Genomic DNA, 22,131 nt, shown 5'->3' with positions numbered 1-22,131 from the left:
TATGATTATTTATAATTGTGAAAGTTTACAAATTATTATGTAAACTAAAACTGTGTTATTATATGTAAAAATAATTATATTTATTTATAAATATGTATTTTAGTTATAATCATAAAAAGTTAAAGGACCATTTTGCAAATAAAAAGTATGCTTCTATTATAGAGGAATGCTATTTTTCCCCTAAATATAGAGGTGAAAATAACAAATCTCTATTTTAGGGGAAGAAATAGAGATGGGTTGGAGTAGATTTTACACTATTATAGTGTATAGAAGCAAATATAGCATAGGGTTGGAACAAGGGATAGCAAAGGCGATTAGGGTTTCACCACCCTTTCGCCGCCGTTGATTTCGCCTCACGCGTATCAACGAGAAGCTTCTTCCCCCTCCTTTCCTTCCACTCTTTCCATGGCGCCGCTCGTAGAAGGTCCTGCTTCCCTTCCACGCCCTCCCTCAGATCCACCAGATTCGAGTTTGAAGGTTGCTCTCCCGTCAAATCCTCCGGATCCGCCGGTTCCTCCTGATCCTCCGCCTGATACTCTATCTTTCACGGATTTCCTTCAGTTGTACGATCTATGGGCCACAGCTACCTTTAAGTTCTCAGATCCAGAGCTATGTTTGATGATTTCATATGAACTGGTTTCGTTGGATCTGAGTTTTTCTGTGGTAGTTCCCACTGTGTCGGTTGCATTTCAATATGTGGCCTTTGTTGGCACTTCTGTGGTCGATGTGTGCTCCCTTACTGCAGTATGCAGGCGTTGTTCATTTACTGCAGTATGCAGGTTTACTTCCACCTTTGCTCTAATGGCTTTTGCAATGATAAGGTATTCTCTCCTCTCCTGGCAGCTTGGAGTGAAAGTTCTTAAATTGTGTATCCTTCCAGCAAATCTGGTTTGTTTGGGCAGTAATTGCCCTTCTTTCTCCTTTAAGGAGTGTTTCTTCATCCCACATATATCACTTGTTATTAGTGAAATTGTTACAGGGAGCATTGTTTTGAAGATGCTTCTGTTTGAAGCAGAAGCGAAGATGTTTATCATCTCTCGTTTAGATGGTGTCAACTGTCTGACCTCTTTGACCATGGAGGTTTTCATTCCTCCCCTTTATTGTTTCGAACAAGATTGTCAACTTGAAGAAGTCTTCTTGTTTGACTGCCTACCTTCGGAGACAACGGTGGTTGAACTTGTGATATCACCTTTATCTTTAAGCTTTTATTTGAGTACTTGTTTAAGCTTTCTCAATTGCTTGTCCAGTGTATTGGTCTTTGATTTGGTTTGTTTGGTTCCATGTAACCCTATTGTATCCTCCATTGATGGAGTTGAACTCTTTTAAGTTTCAATGAAAGCTGTTTGATCAAAAAAAAAAAGCATAGGGTTGGAGATGCTATATTATATTTACCTCATGATGAATATTAACTAAAACACGAACATATTAACGAAATTGTTTACGATAAGCAATACTAATAATTAATTGTTTTGTACATCTGCAAACCAAAAGAAAAACTAACAATGGAATCAAGTCCATGCTTGAGTTTAACATTCTTATACTTATAGAACAGAATTGAACATTACTTGTGTCTTCACCAACATTGCAAATACATGAAAACAAGGTAATAAAAAACTAGAGAGAACAATCTGAGCGGATCTGCCTACCGAACCATGAGTAATGATAATGTTGTCCTTGCCTCTGGGCCGGGCGACATATCAAGATCGATTGCCCTCAGACGTAGCCCCAATGTCCTTTACGTTCGGTTCATTGCTTCTAGTATAAGAAGAAATTTGTTCAAAACACACGACTCTGTTATCAACACCATAGTCAGAAAAAAAATGTGTTAGAAAGTAAAAAAAAAAAACCAACTAAACGCACCGCTCGACCCGCAGAGCCACCACCGGAGAAGTGCTGAGGATAGTCACCAGATTCTCTCTCGAATACCACCAACAGTTGCGGTCGTCTTCCTCGCGTCCTGTATCTACTCCATATTTGTAAAAGTATGTTTCCTTCCATGGCATATTAGTATACAAAATGGAGTTCCCACTCACACCACAACCATCAGGAAACTCTTTAGCCGAGCATGAGACATTCCCCAAGTCTCCAATAATAAACACACGGTCTCCTATATCGGTTGCCACCACCCATTGACCAGCCTCCACATCTAGCCTACACACTCTTAGCGCTAACCGATGGAAGTCAAACACGTCGTCGTTACGAGGGAGGATTTGCTCAACCAGGAAAAGCTCGTCATCACCGGACTGAACCAGATCATTGCACGAACCGCAGTTAGGTAGCTCCAAGGGCTTCAGATGAGTCAGTCCCTGGAAATGAGGATCGAAAGCGAAAACGTCTCCGTTGATAAAGATCGCATAAAACTTGCCTCTAAAAGTGAATAGTTCCTCGCACGTAGCCATTGTGAATGGCTGTAACCGCCTCCACTTCATTTCAGAACTTCTTAACACAAACAAAACTCTAGTGAAGTTAAGGAGAACAACAAAGTCTCCGTCTCCTCCTCCTTCTCCCTCATGGTTTAGATGAAGAACAGCCACGTTTCTGTACTCTCTAGCATTGCAACCAATCATTCTGTACTGATGGCCGAGAGGGAGGATCTGGCAGTCGAGCATGTTTATCAACCTTGGATCAGATGATCCTGGAATCTCCACTTTCACTGAGCATTGGATAGGAGATGGAAGCTCCTCCTCCTCCTCCTCCTCTGGCTCATATCGCCCTATCCCGCCCAAGAAAAACTCAGAAGCAGCGAGAGCTCGGGGTCTAAAGAGGAACAGAGGGATCTTCTCGAGGCTCCACGGGGGATCTTCTCGAGGCGTGGGAAGAGTGTAACTTGGGCGTGATAGGTGAGAAGGAAAGGGAAAGATGGATCGCCACAAGGTGCAAACAGAGCGAGCATGAACAACATCGAAACAGTCCTCCACCTTCTTGGAGATAATGTGGAGTAGTTCTACAGGGAGAAGAGACCAGTCCGGTACGGACACTGTGCTCTCTGATGAAACCTGAAAGAAATTTAATTAACAACAATAACAAGAATCTGTCAAAATATAGTAGAAAAGTAAAGATATTATTCAAGAGTATCTCTAACTATCTACGCTCTGTTACAACAACTAAGCAAACACCCTAACAGATGGAAAAAAATATTACGTAGATACCAATCTTCAATTTGACATTTAACCCGCCAAAGAATATTACGTAGATGGAAAGAATATTACGTAACAGTTGTTATTACACTGTCATTTTCACTGATTGCTTCGATTTCACAGCCTGAACAAAGAAAATTAAGCATCTTTTTGGGTCTAAGGAAACATGAACAGAGAAGAAGACTAATCGCACAACAGTCTGGAACTGAAACAGAGAATCAAATCGAATTGTAGAACATATGTTCGTGTTTTGTTGCTAGTTACAAACAAAAGAGGAGAAAGAATCAGTTACACAAACCATGGTTGGTGTCTTCTTCTTTCTCGCTGCCATTTGAAATCTGTAAGAAATTTTAAGTTTCCTTTAGGGTTTGTCGGGTACTGTAAAGAAACAAGACATAAACAACGGAAACCGTCTTGTGGTTAAAAGAACAAAACAACGGAAACCGTCTGTCATTTATATATCTTACTAGTATATCATAGCACGGGCGAATTTTCCATGTATTTAAATTAGTTTGCTTTAGTAGAATTATTATGATATTTTTTTAGAGATACATGTTTGTAAGCAAACTTTTATAGAAAATAAGAACTAAATACCAACCCATCAAATATAGTTAAAATATTTTATAGTGCAATTCTCCAAAATAGAAAAAATTGACATAAAAAGAGATCATACAAAGAAAAATTAATGACCAAAATATTTTATTTAATAGGAGAAATACAAATAAAAAAATAAAAAATTGAAAAATAAAAATAAAATTTTTATATTTTTTCAGATTATATGTTTTCAAATTCAATTTCATCTTTTATAATTTTTCTTTTTAAAATTTCTTTTTATTTTAAAATTCGAAAATATTTTTTGAAACTAACATTATAAAATATATTTATTGGTTTTTTTCCAAACCATCGAAATTAAAATGTAGAAATAATAATTCCAAAATGAATTTTTTTAAGGTTAAAACAATATTATTTAAAATGATTATGGAAAACTCCTAGTAAATATATATAATCTTGGAGAAATCTAGTCAAACCCATGATAACGAGTGACTTAAATACAGAGTGATCTAATTTTAAGCAACGGATGTCTCAGGTATCCAAAGTTAGATTTATGGCTTAAGCTTAAGCGCTCAATCCGGAGAGCCACCATGGGAGATGTGCTGATGATTGTCACACGATTCTCTCTTGAGAATCTCCAACAATTGAGGTCATCTTCTTCTCTCCCTGTATGTACCCCATATTTATAAGCGTATGTAACATTGCGTCTCCCATTGGTGAACACAATTGAGTTCCCGCTCACACCACAACCATAAGGAAGCTTCTTAGCCGAGCAGCAAACATTCCCAAAGTGTCCAATAAAGAACACACGGTCTCCCAACTCGGTGACCACCACCCATCTACCAGCTTCCTCGTCCAGCCTACTCACTCTACAAATAAATCGATTTGAATCAAACACACGATGTGGGTTGTATATCTCAACCAAGAACAGTTCATCATCACCGGATCGGACCAGATATTTGTTTGAAATCAGAGGCTGCGAAGGCGTGAGGGGAGTCTTTACCAGCGAATAAGGATCGATAACCAAAACGTCACCGTTATGAAATGTTGCGTAAAATCTTCCTCTAAAAGCGACTAAATCTTCGCACGTAGCATTTGAGGAAACCTGAAGACACAACCTCCACTTCATAACGGAACTTGTCAATTCCAATAACATGTTAGTGTAATTGACAAGCACTACGAATCCTCCTCCTCCCTCCTCCTTGTTTAGCGGAAGAAACGCCACCCCTTTGTACAATCCGTTCCATGCTTCCTGATCAAAAATCATTCTGTACTGATGACCTAGAGGGAGGATCAGGCTGTTGTGAATGTTTACTTTTGAGCATTGAATATGATCCCCTGACTCAACCCGGCCTAGTCTTCCCAACAAGAAACACTCAGATACGGACGTAGCAGTAGTAACGGGAGGAATGTAGAGGAGGAACAAAGGGATCTTCTCGAGGGTGCACAAGGCTTTGATTCTGTGAGGAAAGACAGCGAAGGAGGGAAGGGAGTAGGTTGTGCGCGATAACATGTAAGAAGGAAATGGAAAGATGGATCTCCACAAGGTGCAAACGGAGCGAGCATGAATTACATCGAAACCATCTTCAAGTTTCTCGGAGATAACGTGGAGTAGCTTCTCCAGGGAGAAGAGACCAGTCCGGCGGCACGGACAATAATGCTATTTTTGCTGAAATCTGAAAGAGATATTAGAAATAATGATAAACGGTTAAACGAGATAAATGGTTAGTAAAAATTTAACAAAGTAGCAAATACACAATCCGGGAGAAGAGGTGTGATCTTTTCCGCTACCGATTGCTGCAATTTCCTAACCTGGAAGAGTAAAACTAATCTTTTAGGGTCTTTAAGATTGAATCCAATTAAAACAAGGGATCAAATCGATTAAAAAAAAAATTAGCACAAAACAAAAGGGGAAGAAAGAGTAAGTTACCCAAACCATAGTTGGTGTTTTCTTTCTCGGTCCCATTTTTTTGTTGCTTGTGCGATCTCCAAAATCTGCTACTCAAAGGGAGAGAAAGAGTGCCTACCAAACAATAGAATCACGAGAGAGAAAACAAGATGTCTTCATCTCCTTTTTGTAATTCGTCAAAACGATATGTTCAAGCTCCAAAAGTCAAGTGACAGTGTAGGAAATCATCTGGCTGAGATGGAGGGTTCTATTTGCACGTGACTAAAGCCCAACTCACGAGCTTCGTTTAAATTAGTTGGTTTTTTTTTTTTGCTTTCGGTTTGATTTGAACACAAGTTATTTTGGTTATTCGTTCTTTAACATTGCCCAAGTAGGAGCAGTTGTAAGCTCTAGTGATACATCCGGAGTCCAGGGATAAACTGTGAAAGCAACATTGTCAACTTGCCCCATGCAGGGCCGGCTCAATAGAAGTAGGGCCCATGGGCAAAAATATATTTTAGGCCATTCCATTAATAATTTTTTAAAAAACAAATGTAATAAAAAAATAAATATTTAAAATATTTTAAAATAGCTATTCTATTTGATTTTTGATTAATAATATATTTAAAAAGTCTAAAATAATATATTTTGTGATATTATCTGGTTTAAATTTAATAATACATATTAACAAAAATGAAAAAAAGTTGACAATAAATGAAAAAAATATATTTGGAAGTGGGTCCTGGGGCGGTCGCACTGACCGCCCCTATATTAAGCCGGCACTGGCCCCATGCCTTGTTGAGGTCGTCATAAATCTTCTTAGGGTGGAGGAATGAGACCATGAAATTGAGCGACAATGTAGTCCTTCCACAATGTGGCTGCCTGAAGAAGATTCTGGAGCTTGCACAACAGGTGTACCATCTTCTTCCTGAACTACCGGAAGAGAACTCGAATCACACCAAAATCGCCGCGCACAGAAACCAGAGAAATGATATCATTATGTAATATATTTACTTTTGATATACCTATAATTTGTTTGTTGAATCGAATGTGTAGTATTCTGATTCCTGGACATCCTTTCATCTGATAAAGGATTTCCTTTTTGGAAACTTTGAGGATCATGCTGACACGACATATCTCTAAATGCATCAGTTCACTACAAGAAAAATGTGTATATCCTTCGATGAAATTTTCCGAGAACCCTTTTTGTCAGAAAAGAACCGATAGATTACTGAAATTTTCCGAGAGTTACAAACTTTTGTTAGAATTTCATCGGAAATTTCCGACATAAAGGTTTTGACGGTATTTTTTTGGAAGGAGTTGTTGTAAATTTCTCGGGAAAGTTGTATGCCGACAAAAAATATTACTCTCGGTAAATAATCGGAAACGTAGACGAGAATTCGGCGGAAGTCTGACACGAAGCTTGTGGCACCTTTCTACAGTGGCCACATACAGAATATCAATATACTTTCTTAACATTTCTACTAATCTTAAAACAACTTTTATTAATTTTATCAAAAGATAAATGTTTTATACGGCTCTAGTATATATTAATATACTGTGTTAGATAAAATTTATATTGATATTTTTCATATTTAATTGTATGACTGAAATGTATCATTGGTATATTATGCGTTTGGACTTTGGATCAAACTAAAAATGAATTACAAAAATTCTAAAAACTCAATTGGACGAAATTTGAGACCGCCTATTTTAAAAACAATCATGGGAACAAAATTAATTTTATATTCAAAATATGAATCTGTTATTGCTGGAATATTCATTTTTATTAAAAAAACTGATGATAATATTCTAAAAAATTATAATAAAGAAGGTTAAAACACTAGTAAATCACGTCTAATATATATGCAAAATAATTTACTGGTAAACTATAGGGATAATAATTAATTTTGTTTATATATTATAATGTATACGTATTATAAGACCAAAAACGTGGAGGCTAAGTTTTAATTTTTTCCATAGTTTAGGTTGTTTAAATAGTTTGTTAATATTTGTTTCAATAGTTTGTTAATATAGATGTATGTTTAAGTTGATTTAATTATATTTAAATCGAATTTATTTAAGGAAAACACCTTAATCTATTCGGAAAGACAAACATTAAAATAGAAAATTCAATTTAATTCTAAGCGGTACGAAAATGTAATTACTTTGAAAAATAAAGGATATTTTTTAATGAATACTTCTCTTTTAATAATATAGATGCACATCCAATCTTTTTGTATAATTACATAACTGTTACAACACATATCTAATAAAATATATAACACGATACAATAATAAATATATGATATACATAAATCATTAAATAAAAATCTGTGCGATCAAGCTCTAGTTTTATTCTTATTTAACATAGACAGAAGAACTTCCTAACTAAGGCATCTACATGATTTTGATCACTTCAATACAAGCGGCACTCTATGATACAAAAATGGCATACATGTTCTTTTTCTTTAGTTTACATTTTAAATGTTTTACGATGTTGTAAACAACGACTTATGAGCATGTAATAAACACAAAGACAACTCAACAAAGAAAAGAAAGAAGAAGAAAATTGGCGAGAGATTAAGGAGGCCTGAAGCATAGGACGTAGAACTGCAGCAACAAATTTTGGCGGTGAGATAAAGCCGGAAACGAAAGGAGTTTGTGTGCATGAGCCTATCGACTGAAGAGAGAGTGACTTGACTGGTTGTTGAAGTTGATGTGAAGATCCTTGTATGTCTTTCCTTCCACATTAAATAGATAACTGCTTCGAAAAGAACATTATTTTGGATAATTTTTTTTTGTAGTGATTAGATCTATCACGAGCGGTGTCTTAAATTCAAAAAAAATATCTCAGTTTTTTTTTGGAAAATCATAGTACTACCGGGCTGACAAAGAATAGAATTTGCGACTGACAGTAACCGGTGAGAAAGAGACCATATATTGTGAGATTTTTGTTTGTAACATGAGCTTGAAAGTCGTATGAATGTGTTGTTCAAGTTGTGGAAGGGAGCCTATGGATGTGTTGTTCAAGTTGTGGAAAGGAGCGACTTTTAGTTAAAAAGTTCATTTTACATGGTAATGACGCATAGTTGAAATATTAAGCTTCAGATACTTTACATAGATGTTATACAAATAATGGTGATTTTTATAAACCAATTTAAAATATTTGACCTGTGTCTAACACAAAAAGTAAAATATAAAATACCATATTAAATATAAATATATTAAATAACAATAGATATTGTACAAAATAACAATAAAACTATTTTTAAGAATATAAATACTAAACACACAGAAAAAATATTTTTGAAAGAATAATCATGTGCAATTTCGCGGGGTACTCATCTGGTTAATTTCTGGCTGAATTAATTGTTAAAACTTTTAAGATCAACACCTTTCGTTTTCTACCTCAACTGGTTTTTTCTTAAAGAATTTCTTTTCTCTGTCGTTGTTGATGCTGTCACTGGCTTTGGTCTCGCTTTATCACACAGGTTCATACGCGATGACTGCTGACCTGTGTGAAAAAGCGAAAGTCAGTGGCAGCACCAGCAACTATCAAAGAAAAGGAATTCAGGTGAAACTTGTAAAAAGGGAAAACCTGATCAGAGAGATTAAGATATGTTGGAAAGAAAGAGAAAGAGAAAGATATATATAGTCCCTGAGAGCTAGGAGGATGAGGATGAACTAAAAGACTGTGTATCATCACCAAACCAAGTTCATTGTTCTTATTCCTCCCTTCCTTCTCTGAATATTTTTCTTTTGAATATATTTTTAGTATGCTAACTTCTGTATTTCTTTCTCTTTATGCACATACCTAACGTACCTAGGAATTCTTTCAAGTCTTTTCTCCTATATTTTTCCTTTTCTAATTTATTATGGGAGAATTTCCATTTAACCAATTCTAAAGTCAAAATTAAGAAAATAGCTATGATTTTAACGTTATTAAACTGATAATATTTCACACAGTTTTGTCCGCTTATGTACTTACCGTTTCTAAGTTGCTGGTGACAAAGAGAGCAAGAGATGATCTCGACGATAACAAATTTGGCCACAGAAGTTAAGGTTAAGATGGTCCAATCAATAAATAACTATGATGCCCAATTAATTATCGTAATTTTGACGTTATTTAGTTTACTGTAACACTCAAATAAAGTTAAATCATTGAACTATTCGATTAATCTAGGTGGAATCACGGTTTAGTTCGTTTGCCCTAATTTCAAGGAAATGACCGGATTGTCAAGTTGTGTTTGTCGTTGATGTTTGCAGCCTTTTGATTTTATCATTACTGTAGATATATATTATCTCTTCTTACTCATAGTCTCTTCGGAGTGTTGTGAATAAAAAAACAAATCATGAGAATAGAAGTCAGCAGTTTCAAAGCAACAATATATAATTGATTCAGAACAGCTAATTTTTTTCTTAATAGAAACTATTAACTCTCAGATGTTTACGTTGTCTACGTCCAAGATATAGTTTAGATTTGTTGTCCACAAGAATATTCCATGATCGAAGAAATCTACATGAATTACAAGTATATTATATATATATATATATATATATATAAACATTTCAATCCAACTCATAAAATTGTACAAGAGTTTATTTCATTTACAATTTTCAAAACTTGCCCGTTTAAGGTGCTAGAATCAATCAACATTTATATATTCAGTGACATCTTTAGTGAGTCATGTTCATTTTAGTCTATGTTCTTTTAACCATTCACATATGTCATCTAACTGTTACAACCTTCAAAGCATCTAACGTTGGAGAGGGGCTCGGTGAATTAAACATATGCAAATAGAAATCATAATCAGATACATGTATTTTTCTTTATAGGCATTCTTCATGCATTCTTTTATAAAACATATCGAGTAAATATATTACAAAGGATGTTTGGGAGGTTTAAGCTGAAACATCTGCCATTTGTAATGCTCATAAGAATACCAAAAACTACAAAAGAGATGACAATGCTAGACAAAATAACATAGATATATCTGCGTTTGTAACTGTAGATTTGCCATTGTAGCGGCCAAGAAAGCCTCCAGAGTTGTTTTGTTAGTGGTATATCATGAGACTTAAGAAACTGTAGATATACCTCAAATTGAAAATTTAGTTGTCATATACACCTGGCAAAGCTTCGTATATTAATGAAGAACAATTTTTATAAATAAAACTTGATTATTTTTATTATCTTGCTTTACTACTTGAAGAGTTTGGGGACTAATGCACATACTATTTATTTTTGATGATGAAACGAACTGAATAACCAAGGACATCCAATAGTGGGCCTGAGTAAGAAAAAAGACCTAATAATTTGTTATGGAATTGACAAAAATAATTAAGGGGGGTGTATTCAACTAGGAGTTTTAAGTGATTTGTATTAAAATGACAAATCCACTGTTATTCAAACGTGAATTTTAAAAAACACTTTAAAATCCAGTGTTATTAAACTTGACATTTTATAAAACACTCTGAAATCCACTGTTATTGAACAAAATTTAAGTTGAAGATTTTAGAGTACTTTAAGTGTTTTTAGAGTGTTTGAAGAGAATTCCTTAGTTATAAAAATAAAAATCCAAATCCCACTGTTTTAGATGAGATTTTAGAGTGTTTTAATAAAAAGTCACATCAAATTATAATTCTCCTGCAATCATCTAAAAACTCATTAAAAGTCAAATCACTTCAAATTTCAGATTCAATACATCCTCCTAAATCTCCGCTTGAGGATGTTTGAATATGAGAACGGAATTATCATAAAGAAATTGCAAGAGAGAAATTATATCTCTTTCCCAAAAGTGTGAAATCGCAAAAGTGCCAAGGGCATTGACACTTATTCATTGTGTGATATTTTATTTTTTTGTTAATCATGTAAAATTTCATACCTTTTTAATGTTTTACCATGTTGAAAAAAATGACTTATGAGCATATAATAAACAGAAAGACAACTCAATAAAGAAAAAAAGAAGAGGAATATGGCAAGAGATTAAGGAGGCCTGAAGCATAGGACGTAGAACTGCAGCAGCGAATTTTGACGGTGATATGAGGCCCGCAATTAGAAAGGAGTCTGTGCGCATGAGCCCGTTGACTGAAGAGAGAATAACTTGAATGGTTTTTGAAGTTGATGTGTAGATCCTTGTATGCCTTTCCTTCCACAGTAAATAGATAACTGCTTTGAAAAGAAAATTATTTTGGATATTTTTTTGTAGTGACTATATCTATCGCAAACGGTGTCCTAAATTCACAAAAATCTCTTAGATTTTTTTTTTGGAAAATCATAGTACTACCGGGCTGACAAAGAATATAATTTGCGACTTCTGACAGTAACCGGTGAGAAAAGAGACCATATATTGTGAGATTTTTGTTTGTAACATGAGCTTGAAAGTCGTATGAATGTGTTGTTCAAGTTGTGGAAGGGAGCCTATGGATATGTTGTTCAAGTTGTGGAAGTGAGCGAATTTTAGTTTAAAAGTTCATTTTACATGGTAATGACGCATAGTTGAAAGATTAAGCTTCAGATACTTTAACATAGATGTTATACAAAATAATGGTGATTTTTATAAACTAATTTAAAATATTTGACCTGTGTCTAACACAAAAAGTAAAATATAAAATACCATATTAAATATAAATATATGAAATAACAATATATATTGTACAAAATAGCAATAAAACTATTTTTTTAAGAATATAAATACTAAACACACAGAAAAATATTTTTGAAAGAATAATCATGTGCAATTTGCGGGTACTCATCTGGTTAATTTCCAGCTGAATTAATTGTTAAAACTTTCAAGGTCACACCTTTCGTTTTCTACCTCTAACTGGTTCTTTCTCAAAGAATTCCTCTTCTTTGATCGTTGTTGCTGCTGCCACTGGCTTTGGTCTCGCTTTATCACACAGGTTCATACATGATGACTGCTGAACTGTGTGAAAAAGCGACAGCCAGTGGCAGCAGTAACAACAATCAAAGAAGAGGAATTCAGATGAAACTTGTAAAAATGGGAAACCTGATCAGAGAGATTAAGATATGTCGGAAAAGAAAAGAGAAAGAGAAAGATATATATAGTCCCTGACAGCTAGGAGGATGAGGATGAACTTAATTGACTGTGTATCATCACCAAACCAAGTTCATTGTTCTTATTCCTCCCTTCCTTCTCTGAATATTTTTCTTTTGAATATCTTTTTAGTATGCTAACTTATGTATTTCTTTCTCTTTATGCACATACCTAACCTACCTAGGAATTCTTTCAAATCTTTTCTCCTATATTTTTCCTTTTCTAATTTATTATGGGAGAATTTCCATTTAACCAATTCTAAAGTCAAAATTAAGAAAATAGCTATAATTTTGACGTTATTAAACTGATAATATTTCACACACGTTTTGTCCGGTTATGTACTTACCGTTTCCAAGTTTCTGGTGGCAAAGAGAGCAAGAGATGATCTCGACAATAACAAATGTGGCCACAAAATTTAAAGTTAAAGATGGTCCATCAATAAACAACTATGATGCTCAATTAATTATCGTAATTTTGAAGTTATCTAGCTTATTGTAACACTCAAATAAAGTTAAATCATTGAACTATTCGAGTAATCTAGGTGGAAACATGGTTTAGTTCGTTTGCCCTAATTTAAAGAAAATGACCGGATTGTCAAGTTGTGTTTGTCGTTGATGTTTGCAGCCTTTTGATTTTATCATTACTGTAGTCATAGTCTCTTCGGAGTGTTGTGAATAAAAACAAATCATGAGAATAGAAGTCAGCAGTTTCAAAGCAACATTATATAATTGATTCAGAACAGCTAATTATTTTCTTAATGGAAATTATTAACTCTCAGATGTTTACGTTGTCTACGCCCAAGATATAGTTTAGATTTGTTGTCCACAAGAATATTCCAAGATCGAAGAAAATTACACGAATAGTTCAATTCAACTCGTAAAATTGTACGAGGAGTTTATTTCATTTTCAATTTACAAAACTTGCATGTTTAAGGTGCTAGAATCAATCACCATTTATATATTCAGTGACATCTTTAGCGAGTCATGTTCATTTTAGTCTATATTCTTTTAACCGTTCACATATGTTATCTAACTGTTACAACCTTCAAAGCATCTAACGTTGAAGAGGGGCTCGGTGAATTAAACTACATTCATATGCAAATTAAAATCATAATCAGATACATGTGTTTTTCTTTATAGGCGTTCTTCATGCATTATTTTATAAAACATATCGAGTATATATATTAAAAATGGATGTTTGGGAGGTTTAAGCTGAAACATCTGCCATTTGTAATGCTCATAAGAGTAACAAAACTACAAAAGTGATGACAATGCAAGACAAAATAACATAGATATATCTGTGTTTGTAACTGTAGATTTGCCACTGTAGTGGCCAAGAAAGCCTCCAGCATTGTTTTGTTAGTGATATATCATGAGACTTAAGAAACTGTAGATATACCTTAGATTGAAAATTTAGTTGTCATATACACCTGGCACATCTTCCTATATTAATGAAGAACAATTTTTGTAAGTGAAACTTGATTATTTTTATTATCTTGCTTTACTACTTGAAGAGTTTGGGGACTAATGAACATACTATTTGTTTTGATGATTAAACGAACTGAATAACCAAGGACATCCAGTAGTGGGCCTGAGTAAAAAAAAACCTAATAATTTGTTATATGATTGACAAAATAATTGAATCTCAGCTTGAGGATGTTTGAATATGAGAGACGGAATTATCATAAAGAAAATGCAAGAGGGAAATTATATTTCTTTCCCAAAAGTGTGAAATTGCAAAAGTGCCAAGGCAATGCATTGACACTTATTCATTGTGAGATATTTATTTTTTTGTTAATCATGCTAAATTTCATACCTTTTTAATGTTTTACCAAGTTGAAAACAAACGACTTATGAGCATATAATAAATACAAAGACAACTCAATAAAGAAAAAATGGAAGAAGAATATGGCGATAGATTAAGGAGGCCTGAGGCATAGGGCGTAGAACTGCAGCAGAGAATTTTGGCGGTGATATGAAAGCCCAAAATTAGAAAGAAGTCCGTGTGCGTGAGCCTGTCGACTTAAGAGAGAATAACTTGAACGGTTGTTGAAGTTGATGTGTAGACCCTTGTATGTCTTTCCTTCCACAGTAAATAGATAACAGCTTCGAAAAGAAAATTATTTTGGAAAATTGTTTTGTAGTGATTAGATCTATCGCACGCGGTGTCATAAATTCACAAAAATCTCTTAGAATTTTTTTTGGAAAATAATAGTAGGGAAATTGGATTCTATAACCACAGAAAAAAGCATAATTCACCAACTAGCTATTTTCCCTACCAGACCTATACACACCGTTATTTATCTATATTAATACTGTATTATCCTTTGCATCAACCGGTTCAATCTGCTACCAAAAAAATAAAAAAAAAATAATTATTAATCTATCAAAACTAAATCGTGGCTTATCCAACTTCACGTCTTCTCCTCCATCTCATTTGAAAAGCTTTCCCATCTTCTTCATAGTCTTATTCCAATCATCTTCGCTTGTGGCATCTTCCGACATTGACGGTGAGAAAGTGGTAGCGGCTATTAGCAGATTATTTCTTCTAACATACCGGTTTAGGAGGTTTTGTCTGTGACGGAAAGAAGAGATTTCTCAGATTTCAAAAGAAACAGTCACGAAGCCACCAACATGTATGTATTTGAATTTACAGAAAATCTCCGTCGTATGTGGAAGAAGATGAAGAGTTTTTTATATTATATTCTATTCTATTAGATGTATGTAGAATAGAAATATAGACAATGTGTATTTTCATATTTTGTTATATGTTTTATTCTATTACTATACTATTTATCTTGTTCCATTCCATTTGACGGTTAATAAGAAGTGTTCTATTTTTGCTCATAGATCGTAATTTTTTAAATCTATTGTTACATGTTTTCTAATTTGTAAAAATTACATTTTAATTTATATTGTATAGTTTAGTATTACGTAAAATTATGTATTTTTTAGATTTTGATATTTGGGTTTAGGGTTCATATTTGGGTTATGGTTTAGTGATTAGAGATTAGGGTTTAGTATTTTGAAGATGAAGAAGTATGGTTAGGGTCAGAATTAACTTCTTAAATGCAATCATAGACATTTCATAATTTCACCAATATGTACTAGTTATTTATTTTATTACATTCTATTTGGGTATAGGGTTTATATTTGGATTAGGGTTTAGTGATTAGAGATTAGAGTTTAGTAATTTGAAGAAGAAGGGGTGAGGTAGGAGTCAGCATTAACTTCTCACATGCAATAATAATCATTTCATAATTTCACCAATATGTACTATGTTATTTATTTTGGGTTAGGGTTTATACTTTCGTGTAGGGTTTAGGGTTTAATTGGTACAATTGTAGTTGACATTGAGTTTAGTGATTAACTGATACATTTATTTTATATTTCAACTACATTTTCACGTTTTCTATTCTATATGTCTCATGTAGAATGATAATGTATCTTCCTGGTATTTCAAAATTAAGATTTAGTTTCTGGAAGATTTGGATTGACATTGGATTATGGTTTATATTTTCGTGTAGAATTTAGTGATTAGTTGATAAAGTTTGGTTTATACTTTCGTGTTGGGTTTAGTGATTAGGGGTTATGGTAGTGTTTAGTTTTTAGAAGTTATGAATGAATTTATAATTATATACTATTTCGGTCAGGTGGAATAGAACATTTAGGTAATGTATGTGGTCAATAAAGTGTGACGTGGATAGCTCTTTCTTCTTTTTTGTAAAATAGTTTATAAATATACTTGACCATATATCACATGAATTACGTGGATACACAAAACACATTTTTTACCGGTTAATGGCAAAGAAGAAGGGCATTACCGGATAAATTAGGGTACAAATGCTAGTTTCTTCATTATGTCAAAATCATTGTTATTCACTTAATTTCACTTCTAAATATGGCTATTACACAAATAAGCCCATAGTAGTACTACCGGGCTGACAAAAAATCGAATTTGCGACTTCTGACAGTAGCTCGTGAGAAAAGGGACCATAGAAAGAAGAGTTGTTTAATACAACTATAAAGCATTACAAAAAATTAAAATACACAAGTTTAACACAAGTTCATCGTATAGCATAACTCTGAAGCAATGTAATATAAGTTTATAACATAACACATAAGTTTTGCATACAAATACTAGGTGCAAAGAACATTTTCCCTCCTTTCAGATTAACAGCCACAAAGACTGTTTTACCATCCACTCTACGTATACATCACATGTATTTAAACCATTCCATGCAAAATAGAATTACATAAGTAGATTGCCAAAAAAGTCTACACTTATTAGTTAAAAACATAACTAAATCTAAAAATTAATAGTTCCATAAGTATAACATACTCCCTCTGTTTCATTATAAGTGTCGTTTTAGACTTGTGCACACGGATTAAGAAAGCATTTAATTTTGCATATTTTTAATATAAAAACATCATTACCGATACAATTCAACCAATAGAAAAATAGAATGGAGAATAAAGTTAATAAATTTTGCATTGAAACTCTAAAACGACACTTATTTTGCAACGAAAAAAATTCTCTAAAACGACACTTAATATGAAACGGAGGGAGTATTAACTTTTGAAATTCGCTCAAGACCATTAGGATTCATTAATGCACATTGTGAAACAATAAAATCGTGGAAAAACATGATGAATAACACACATATGCACTTTTAATGAAAAAAGTAGTGTAGACTTCAACTGCAATCTACAGTTGTATACTATTAGAGAAATCTACACTTATTAGCTAACAATATAGTCAAATACTCTGATGCTGAAGCAGCAGGATTTTGGACTCTAAAGAGAAACAGAGGGACTTTCTCGAGAGTGCACAAGTCCTCGAAAGGGAAATCGCCAAACGCGGGTATAGAGTAACTAGGACGTAACAGAGAATGAGGAAAAATGAACGTGGATCGCCATGAGCTGCAAACAGACCGAGCATGGATCACAATGAAACAGTTGACTAGTTTCTCCGTGATAATGTGAAGTAGCTCTTCAGGGAGCTGAGTCCAGTCTGGCATCAATGATGATGCCTTCTTTTTGGTTTGAGGTAGGAAACTGCACATGTATGAACAAACAAGATTTATCTTTTTTTTTGCTAAATGGTAAATGTCATTACTATGAATGATGATTTGGTTACAAGAAGCTTGCAGCCACAGCCTGCTTTGACAGCCGGTTTGATTTTTAGGGACCGCAAAAAGTTTAAAAAAATCCCTAAAAACCTAAGAATTAAATCCAAGCTTCCAAACATGGATAGCATGAAGTTAATAGATCAAACTAGAACAAGAAACAACATTTTAAAGCTCCCAATCCAATGCACTTCTTGTTTTGCACGGATTAACCAACAAGCAAGAGTATAGCTTAGAGTAAACTCAACCGAACACTCACCGAAGTGGCTCCAGCAGGCTTCAACGGCGGTGGCTGGCGAACACCCCGGCGCACCACTGGAGGAGGACGTCGACCGAGTAAACCACAGCTATCTCAACAGAAAAACAAGAATGCAACCCCGAGCCAATACCGCAGAAACTGAAGCCCAAGTTACGGTCAAGCGTGGACGGTCTAAGCTGGCTCCCTCCGGCCACGCGACACATAAGAACGGCAAGGACGTCGATGTTACATCAGAGCGACTGTTGGAGCAAAGGAACAAGGGAATGAAGCACAGAAGGAGTATTAAACTCCTTGAAAAACAGACGATACAATTGGTAAAAGAAGGCTCCGGCTAGATGCAATTGACTCCTTGACTTCAGGTTGTCCTCAAAACCTTACTGAACAAAGACCGGGAGAAAGAAGAGGAACTAAACGATTACCGTAAGATCGTCATGGTTGTTGGGTCTTGAACTAAAACAGAGGTCCTCAGTGGTACATCTCACTACCACCTTTCACTCATACAGAGAGGAGGAGCTCTACGAAACCTTGGAGCATGCCGTTAGAGGAAGCTGACTGGAGCGAGACAACGAGGCAGGAACAGGAACGGCAGCGACGCATCCGTTGCTCCAGCAGGTCTCGGATCTCAGATCTGACCCAGATCGAGCGCAGTCAGTTTCTACCGAAAGATCCAAGGCTCCCATTGATAACGCTGACTCGACTAGCCTCGCCGGAGTTCCAGAAGAACCAGAGACGCCTCTGATATCTGACTATCCGGAGGAAGATTTCTCCGAATCCAGAAGACCGAGCAAAGAAGATAGACAAAGATAGCAGAACCAAGAGGATGAGATGGAGATGGACATTGCGGGAAGAAAGTGGTCCCTCTCTCACCGCCCAACGGCGCCGGAGAGGCTTGGTGAAGATGACGATTCGAAAGCAAGGGTGATTAGGGTTGAGAGAAAACTTTAGGGGCGCGTTGGGTCACGCGCGTTTTCAATGGCTCCTTTTCAACAAGATTTATCTTAGTTGAGAGAAAACAAGATTTATCTTAGTTTATATCAAACAAGACTCAGGCAAAACCAATACCAATTCAGTTACAAAAAAAGAAAAAACCAATACCAAGTTGAAAGTGAAGAAAAGACATCTTGCCTTAAGAGAGAGAGAACACAAGAAAAATGAAATAATCCAACATGAGTTCACAGACCCCCATCAGATTAAAGCATAAATGTGACAACTTTAGCATTAATCTTAAAAAATGAAGTTTCTAGAGTTTTGTGAAACATAAACAGGTAAGATTAATCGCTACTGGAACCAAAGGTGTACCCTTGTATTCATTCTTGGCGCCATGTTTGTTGATTGCTGCACCATTTCTAATTTCTAATTAGTGTTTAATAAGCCAAAAAAAATAATGATAATAAAGGTAACTGAGGGTGAGAGATATTCTGGTCAAGGTAGAAGGTCTCATTTACATGTGCAAATCACGAGTTTCGTTTAACCAGAGGCTATCGAAGTAGTTAACCGTTCTAGTTCTTTGATCCCGGTTTGACTTATACATTTTGACACTAGCCTTTACATTGGCTTAAGTTCTTTGATCCCGCGTGTTTGACTTTACATTACTCATTCTTAGAATCTGATCCAAAATAACCGAACATGAATTAAAATAATCAAATCCGACCAGATTTATATAAATACCCGGGGTTTAGATCCCAATAATGAAACCCCCTACCGACTAAGTAATATTTTATATGCAAGCTATATTTCAAATCCTGAGAAACAATTAAGCATGAAACAACAGGTTCACATCACCAAAATCTGCCAAAAGCCAAGAAACATTTCTACAAATAAACCAAAATAAAAACTAACAATGGAACCAAGTCCATGCTTGAATTAACATTCATTTAGAACACAAATTAAGATGACTTGCGTCTTCACAAACATTGCAATACAAGAAAACAAAGTAAGGAAAACTAGACAGAGAGAACATATTGAGATATAGACGTCTAGAACGGATCTGCGTATACCGAACCATGAGTAATAACAATGATGTCCTTGCCTTTGGGCCACAAACCAAGATCTGTTATCAACAGCATAGTCAGAAAAAATGTGTTGCAAGTAGAAAGAACTAAAGGCACCGCTCGACCCGCAGAGCCACCACAGGAGAAGTGCTGAGGATAGTCACCAGATTCTCTCTCGAATATCTCCAACAGTTGAGGTCGTCTTCCTCGCGTCCAGTATCTACTCCATATTTGTAGAAGTACGTTTAATTCCACGGCTTATGAGTATACAAAATGGAGTTCCCACTCACACCACAACCATCAGGAAACTCTTTAGCCGAGCACGAGACATTCCCCAAGTCTCCAATAACAAACACACGGTCTCCAATATCCGTGACCACCACCCACTGACCAGCCTCCACATCTAGCCTACACACTCTTAATGTTAACCGACCTAAGCGTAATCTACCGGTATACCGAGGGATGATTTTCTCAACCAGGAAAAGCTCATCATCACTGGACCGAACCAGATCATTGCATGAACCACAGTTCGGTAGCTCCAGGGGCTTCAGAGAGGTCAGTCCCAGGAAATGAGGATCGAAAGAGAAAATGTCGCCGTTGAGAAAGATTGCATAAAACCTGCCTCTGAAAGTGACTAAATCACAGCACATGGCATCCGAGAGTCTCTCGAGCTGCATCCACTTCATTTCAGCGCTTGTAAACACCCACAAAACTTTAGTGTAGTTAAGGAGAACAACAAAATCTCCTCCCTCCTTGTTTAGCGGGAGAACAGCCACACCTCTGCACTCTTTAGCATTGCAACCAATCATTCTGTACTGATGGCCAAGAGGGAGGATCTGGCAGTCGAGCATGTTCATCAACCTTGGATCAGATGATCCTGGAATCTCCACTTTCACTGAGCATTGGATAGTAGATGGAAGCTCCTCTGGCTCCTTATATCGCCTTATCCCTCCCAAGAAATACTCAGCAGCAAGAGCTCGGGGTCTAAAGAGGAACAAAGGGATCTTCTCGAGGCTCCACGAGCCTTCGTGATCATCGAGCGTTGGAAGAGGGTAACTTGGGCGTGATAGGTAAGAAGGAAAGGGAAAGATGGAACGCCACAAGGTGCAAACGGAGCGAGCATGAACAACATCGAAACAGTCATCAAGTTTCTTGGAGATAATGTGTAGTAGCTCTTCAGGGAGAAGAGACCAGTCTGGTACGGACACTGTGTTCTCTGATGGAGACAGAGACAGCTTTGAAACCTGAAAATAGATTTTAATTAACAACAATAACCAAGAATCTGTCAAAATTTAGTAGAGAAAAGAGTTGTTACTTACACTATCTGATAGAAGAGACGAGGATGATGTCGCAGGTTCTGTCATTTTCAGTGTTTGCTTCGATTTCACAACCTGAACAGTGGAAAATTTAAGCATCTTTTAAGGAAACAAGAACAGAGAAGAAGACTAATCGCACAACAGTCTGGAACTGATACAGAGAATCGAATCGAATTCTAGAACATCTGTTTGTGTTTTTGTTGCTAGTTATTACCAAACAAAAAGGGAGTAAAAATCAGTTACCCAAACCATGGTTGGTGTCTTCTTCTTTCTCGGTGCCATTTGAAATCCGTAAGAAATTTTAAGTTTCTTCTAGGGTTTGGAGAGTCCGGTAAACTGTAGGGAAACATAAACGGAACCGTCTGTCTTGATGAAGTGGAGGGTGTCATTTATGTATCTTACTAGGATAAACCCGCCCTACGGGCGGGCGTGTGAATAAACAAAAAGAAAAAAGTATTTAAAGTTTTAAATTTACTTTGACTAAAAATTGCATTAAGTTTCATAATTATTTTACAACATTTTTTTATTTATTTTACTATTTATTTTAGAAATTTTAATGACATATTCAATATAGCGTCAATATAATCCCACAAAATTATATGTTTTTTCTTATTTTCACTTATTTTAACAAAACGATGATTACTTTTATCCTATTTACACTACATATTAATCTCAGATCTCAAAGTTTATAAAAACAATCGAATAACCATTCATGATACATCTTGTACTTTAGCATGAATTTGTTAGCTGAAGGTGGTTTATAAATTGAAGCTGGTTTAAATTAAAAGATTTACAATTTTCT

At 35.3% G+C, this 22,131-nt stretch overlaps 3 protein-coding genes across 5 annotated transcripts; 1 reads left to right on the top strand and 2 right to left on the bottom strand.

Moving 5' to 3' along the window:
* Positions 1–247: 247 nt before the first annotated feature.
* On the top strand, positions 248–1,367 carry LOC130511945 (uncharacterized). The gene is made up of 2 exons (XM_057009890.1): positions 248–821; positions 980–1,367. The coding sequence occupies exons 1-2, from the start codon at positions 406–408 to the stop codon at positions 1,008–1,010; spliced, it is 447 nt and encodes a 148-aa protein (XP_056865870.1). The 5' UTR covers positions 248–405; the 3' UTR covers positions 1,011–1,367.
* A 154-nt stretch (positions 1,368–1,521) lies between these two features.
* LOC108852802 (F-box/kelch-repeat protein At1g64840-like) lies at positions 1,522–21,723 on the bottom strand. 3 transcript variants are annotated; one of them, XM_057006831.1, is made up of 3 exons: positions 21,579–21,723; positions 1,861–2,996; positions 1,522–1,755 (listed from the first exon to the last, which is right to left on the bottom strand). In XM_057006831.1, exons 1-3 carry the CDS (start codon positions 21,609–21,611, stop codon positions 1,698–1,700), a joined length of 1,227 nt encoding a protein of 408 aa, XP_056862811.1. In that variant the 5' UTR covers positions 21,612–21,723; the 3' UTR covers positions 1,522–1,697. The 3 variants fall into 3 exon arrangements, with proteins under 3 accessions (XP_056862811.1, XP_056862810.1, XP_056862812.1); XM_057006830.1 differs by lacking the exon at positions 21,579–21,723 and adding an exon at positions 3,436–3,768; XM_057006832.1 differs by lacking the exons at positions 1,522–1,755; positions 1,861–2,996 and adding exons at positions 19,851–21,257; positions 21,333–21,404 and having other exon boundaries at positions 21,573–21,713.
* On the bottom strand, positions 4,114–5,773 carry LOC108851862 (F-box/kelch-repeat protein At1g64840-like). Its single transcript, XM_057006833.1, has 3 exons — positions 5,620–5,773; positions 5,445–5,501; positions 4,114–5,365 (listed from the first exon to the last, which is right to left on the bottom strand). The coding sequence occupies exon 3, from the start codon at positions 5,200–5,202 to the stop codon at positions 4,183–4,185; it is 1,020 nt and encodes a 339-aa protein (XP_056862813.1). The 5' UTR covers positions 5,203–5,365; positions 5,445–5,501; positions 5,620–5,773; the 3' UTR covers positions 4,114–4,182.
* Positions 21,724–22,131: the final 408 nt, after the last annotated feature.

The sequence above is a fragment of the Raphanus sativus genome, chromosome 4, assembly GCF_000801105.2.
Source record: "Raphanus sativus cultivar WK10039 chromosome 4, ASM80110v3, whole genome shotgun sequence".
Classification (NCBI taxonomy): domain Eukaryota; kingdom Viridiplantae; phylum Streptophyta; class Magnoliopsida; order Brassicales; family Brassicaceae; genus Raphanus; species Raphanus sativus.
This window is presented reverse-complemented; position numbering and strand designations above follow the sequence as displayed.

Coding starts and splice junctions, on each gene's coding strand:
- LOC108852802 (XM_057006831.1), bottom strand. CDS start 21,611: ATGGCACCGAGAAAGAAGAAGACACCAACCATG. Junction 2,997..21,578: donor AGAAGAAGACACCAACCATG/GTTTGGGTAACT, acceptor AATTTCTTTCAG/GTTTCATCAGAGAGCACAGT. Junction 1,756..1,860: donor GTGGCTCTGCGGGTCGAGCG/GTGCGTTTAGTT, acceptor TTCTTATACTAG/AAGCAATGAACCGAACGTAA.
- LOC108851862 (XM_057006833.1), bottom strand. CDS start 5,202: ATGTTATCGCGCACAACCTACTCCCTTCCCTCCTTCGCTGTCTTTCCT.
- LOC130511945 (XM_057009890.1), top strand. CDS start 406: ATGGCGCCGCTCGTAGAAGGTCCTGCTTCCCTTCCACGCCCTCCCTCA. Junction 822..979: donor ATGGCTTTTGCAATGATAAG/GTATTCTCTCCT, acceptor AAATTGTTACAG/GGAGCATTGTTTTGAAGATG.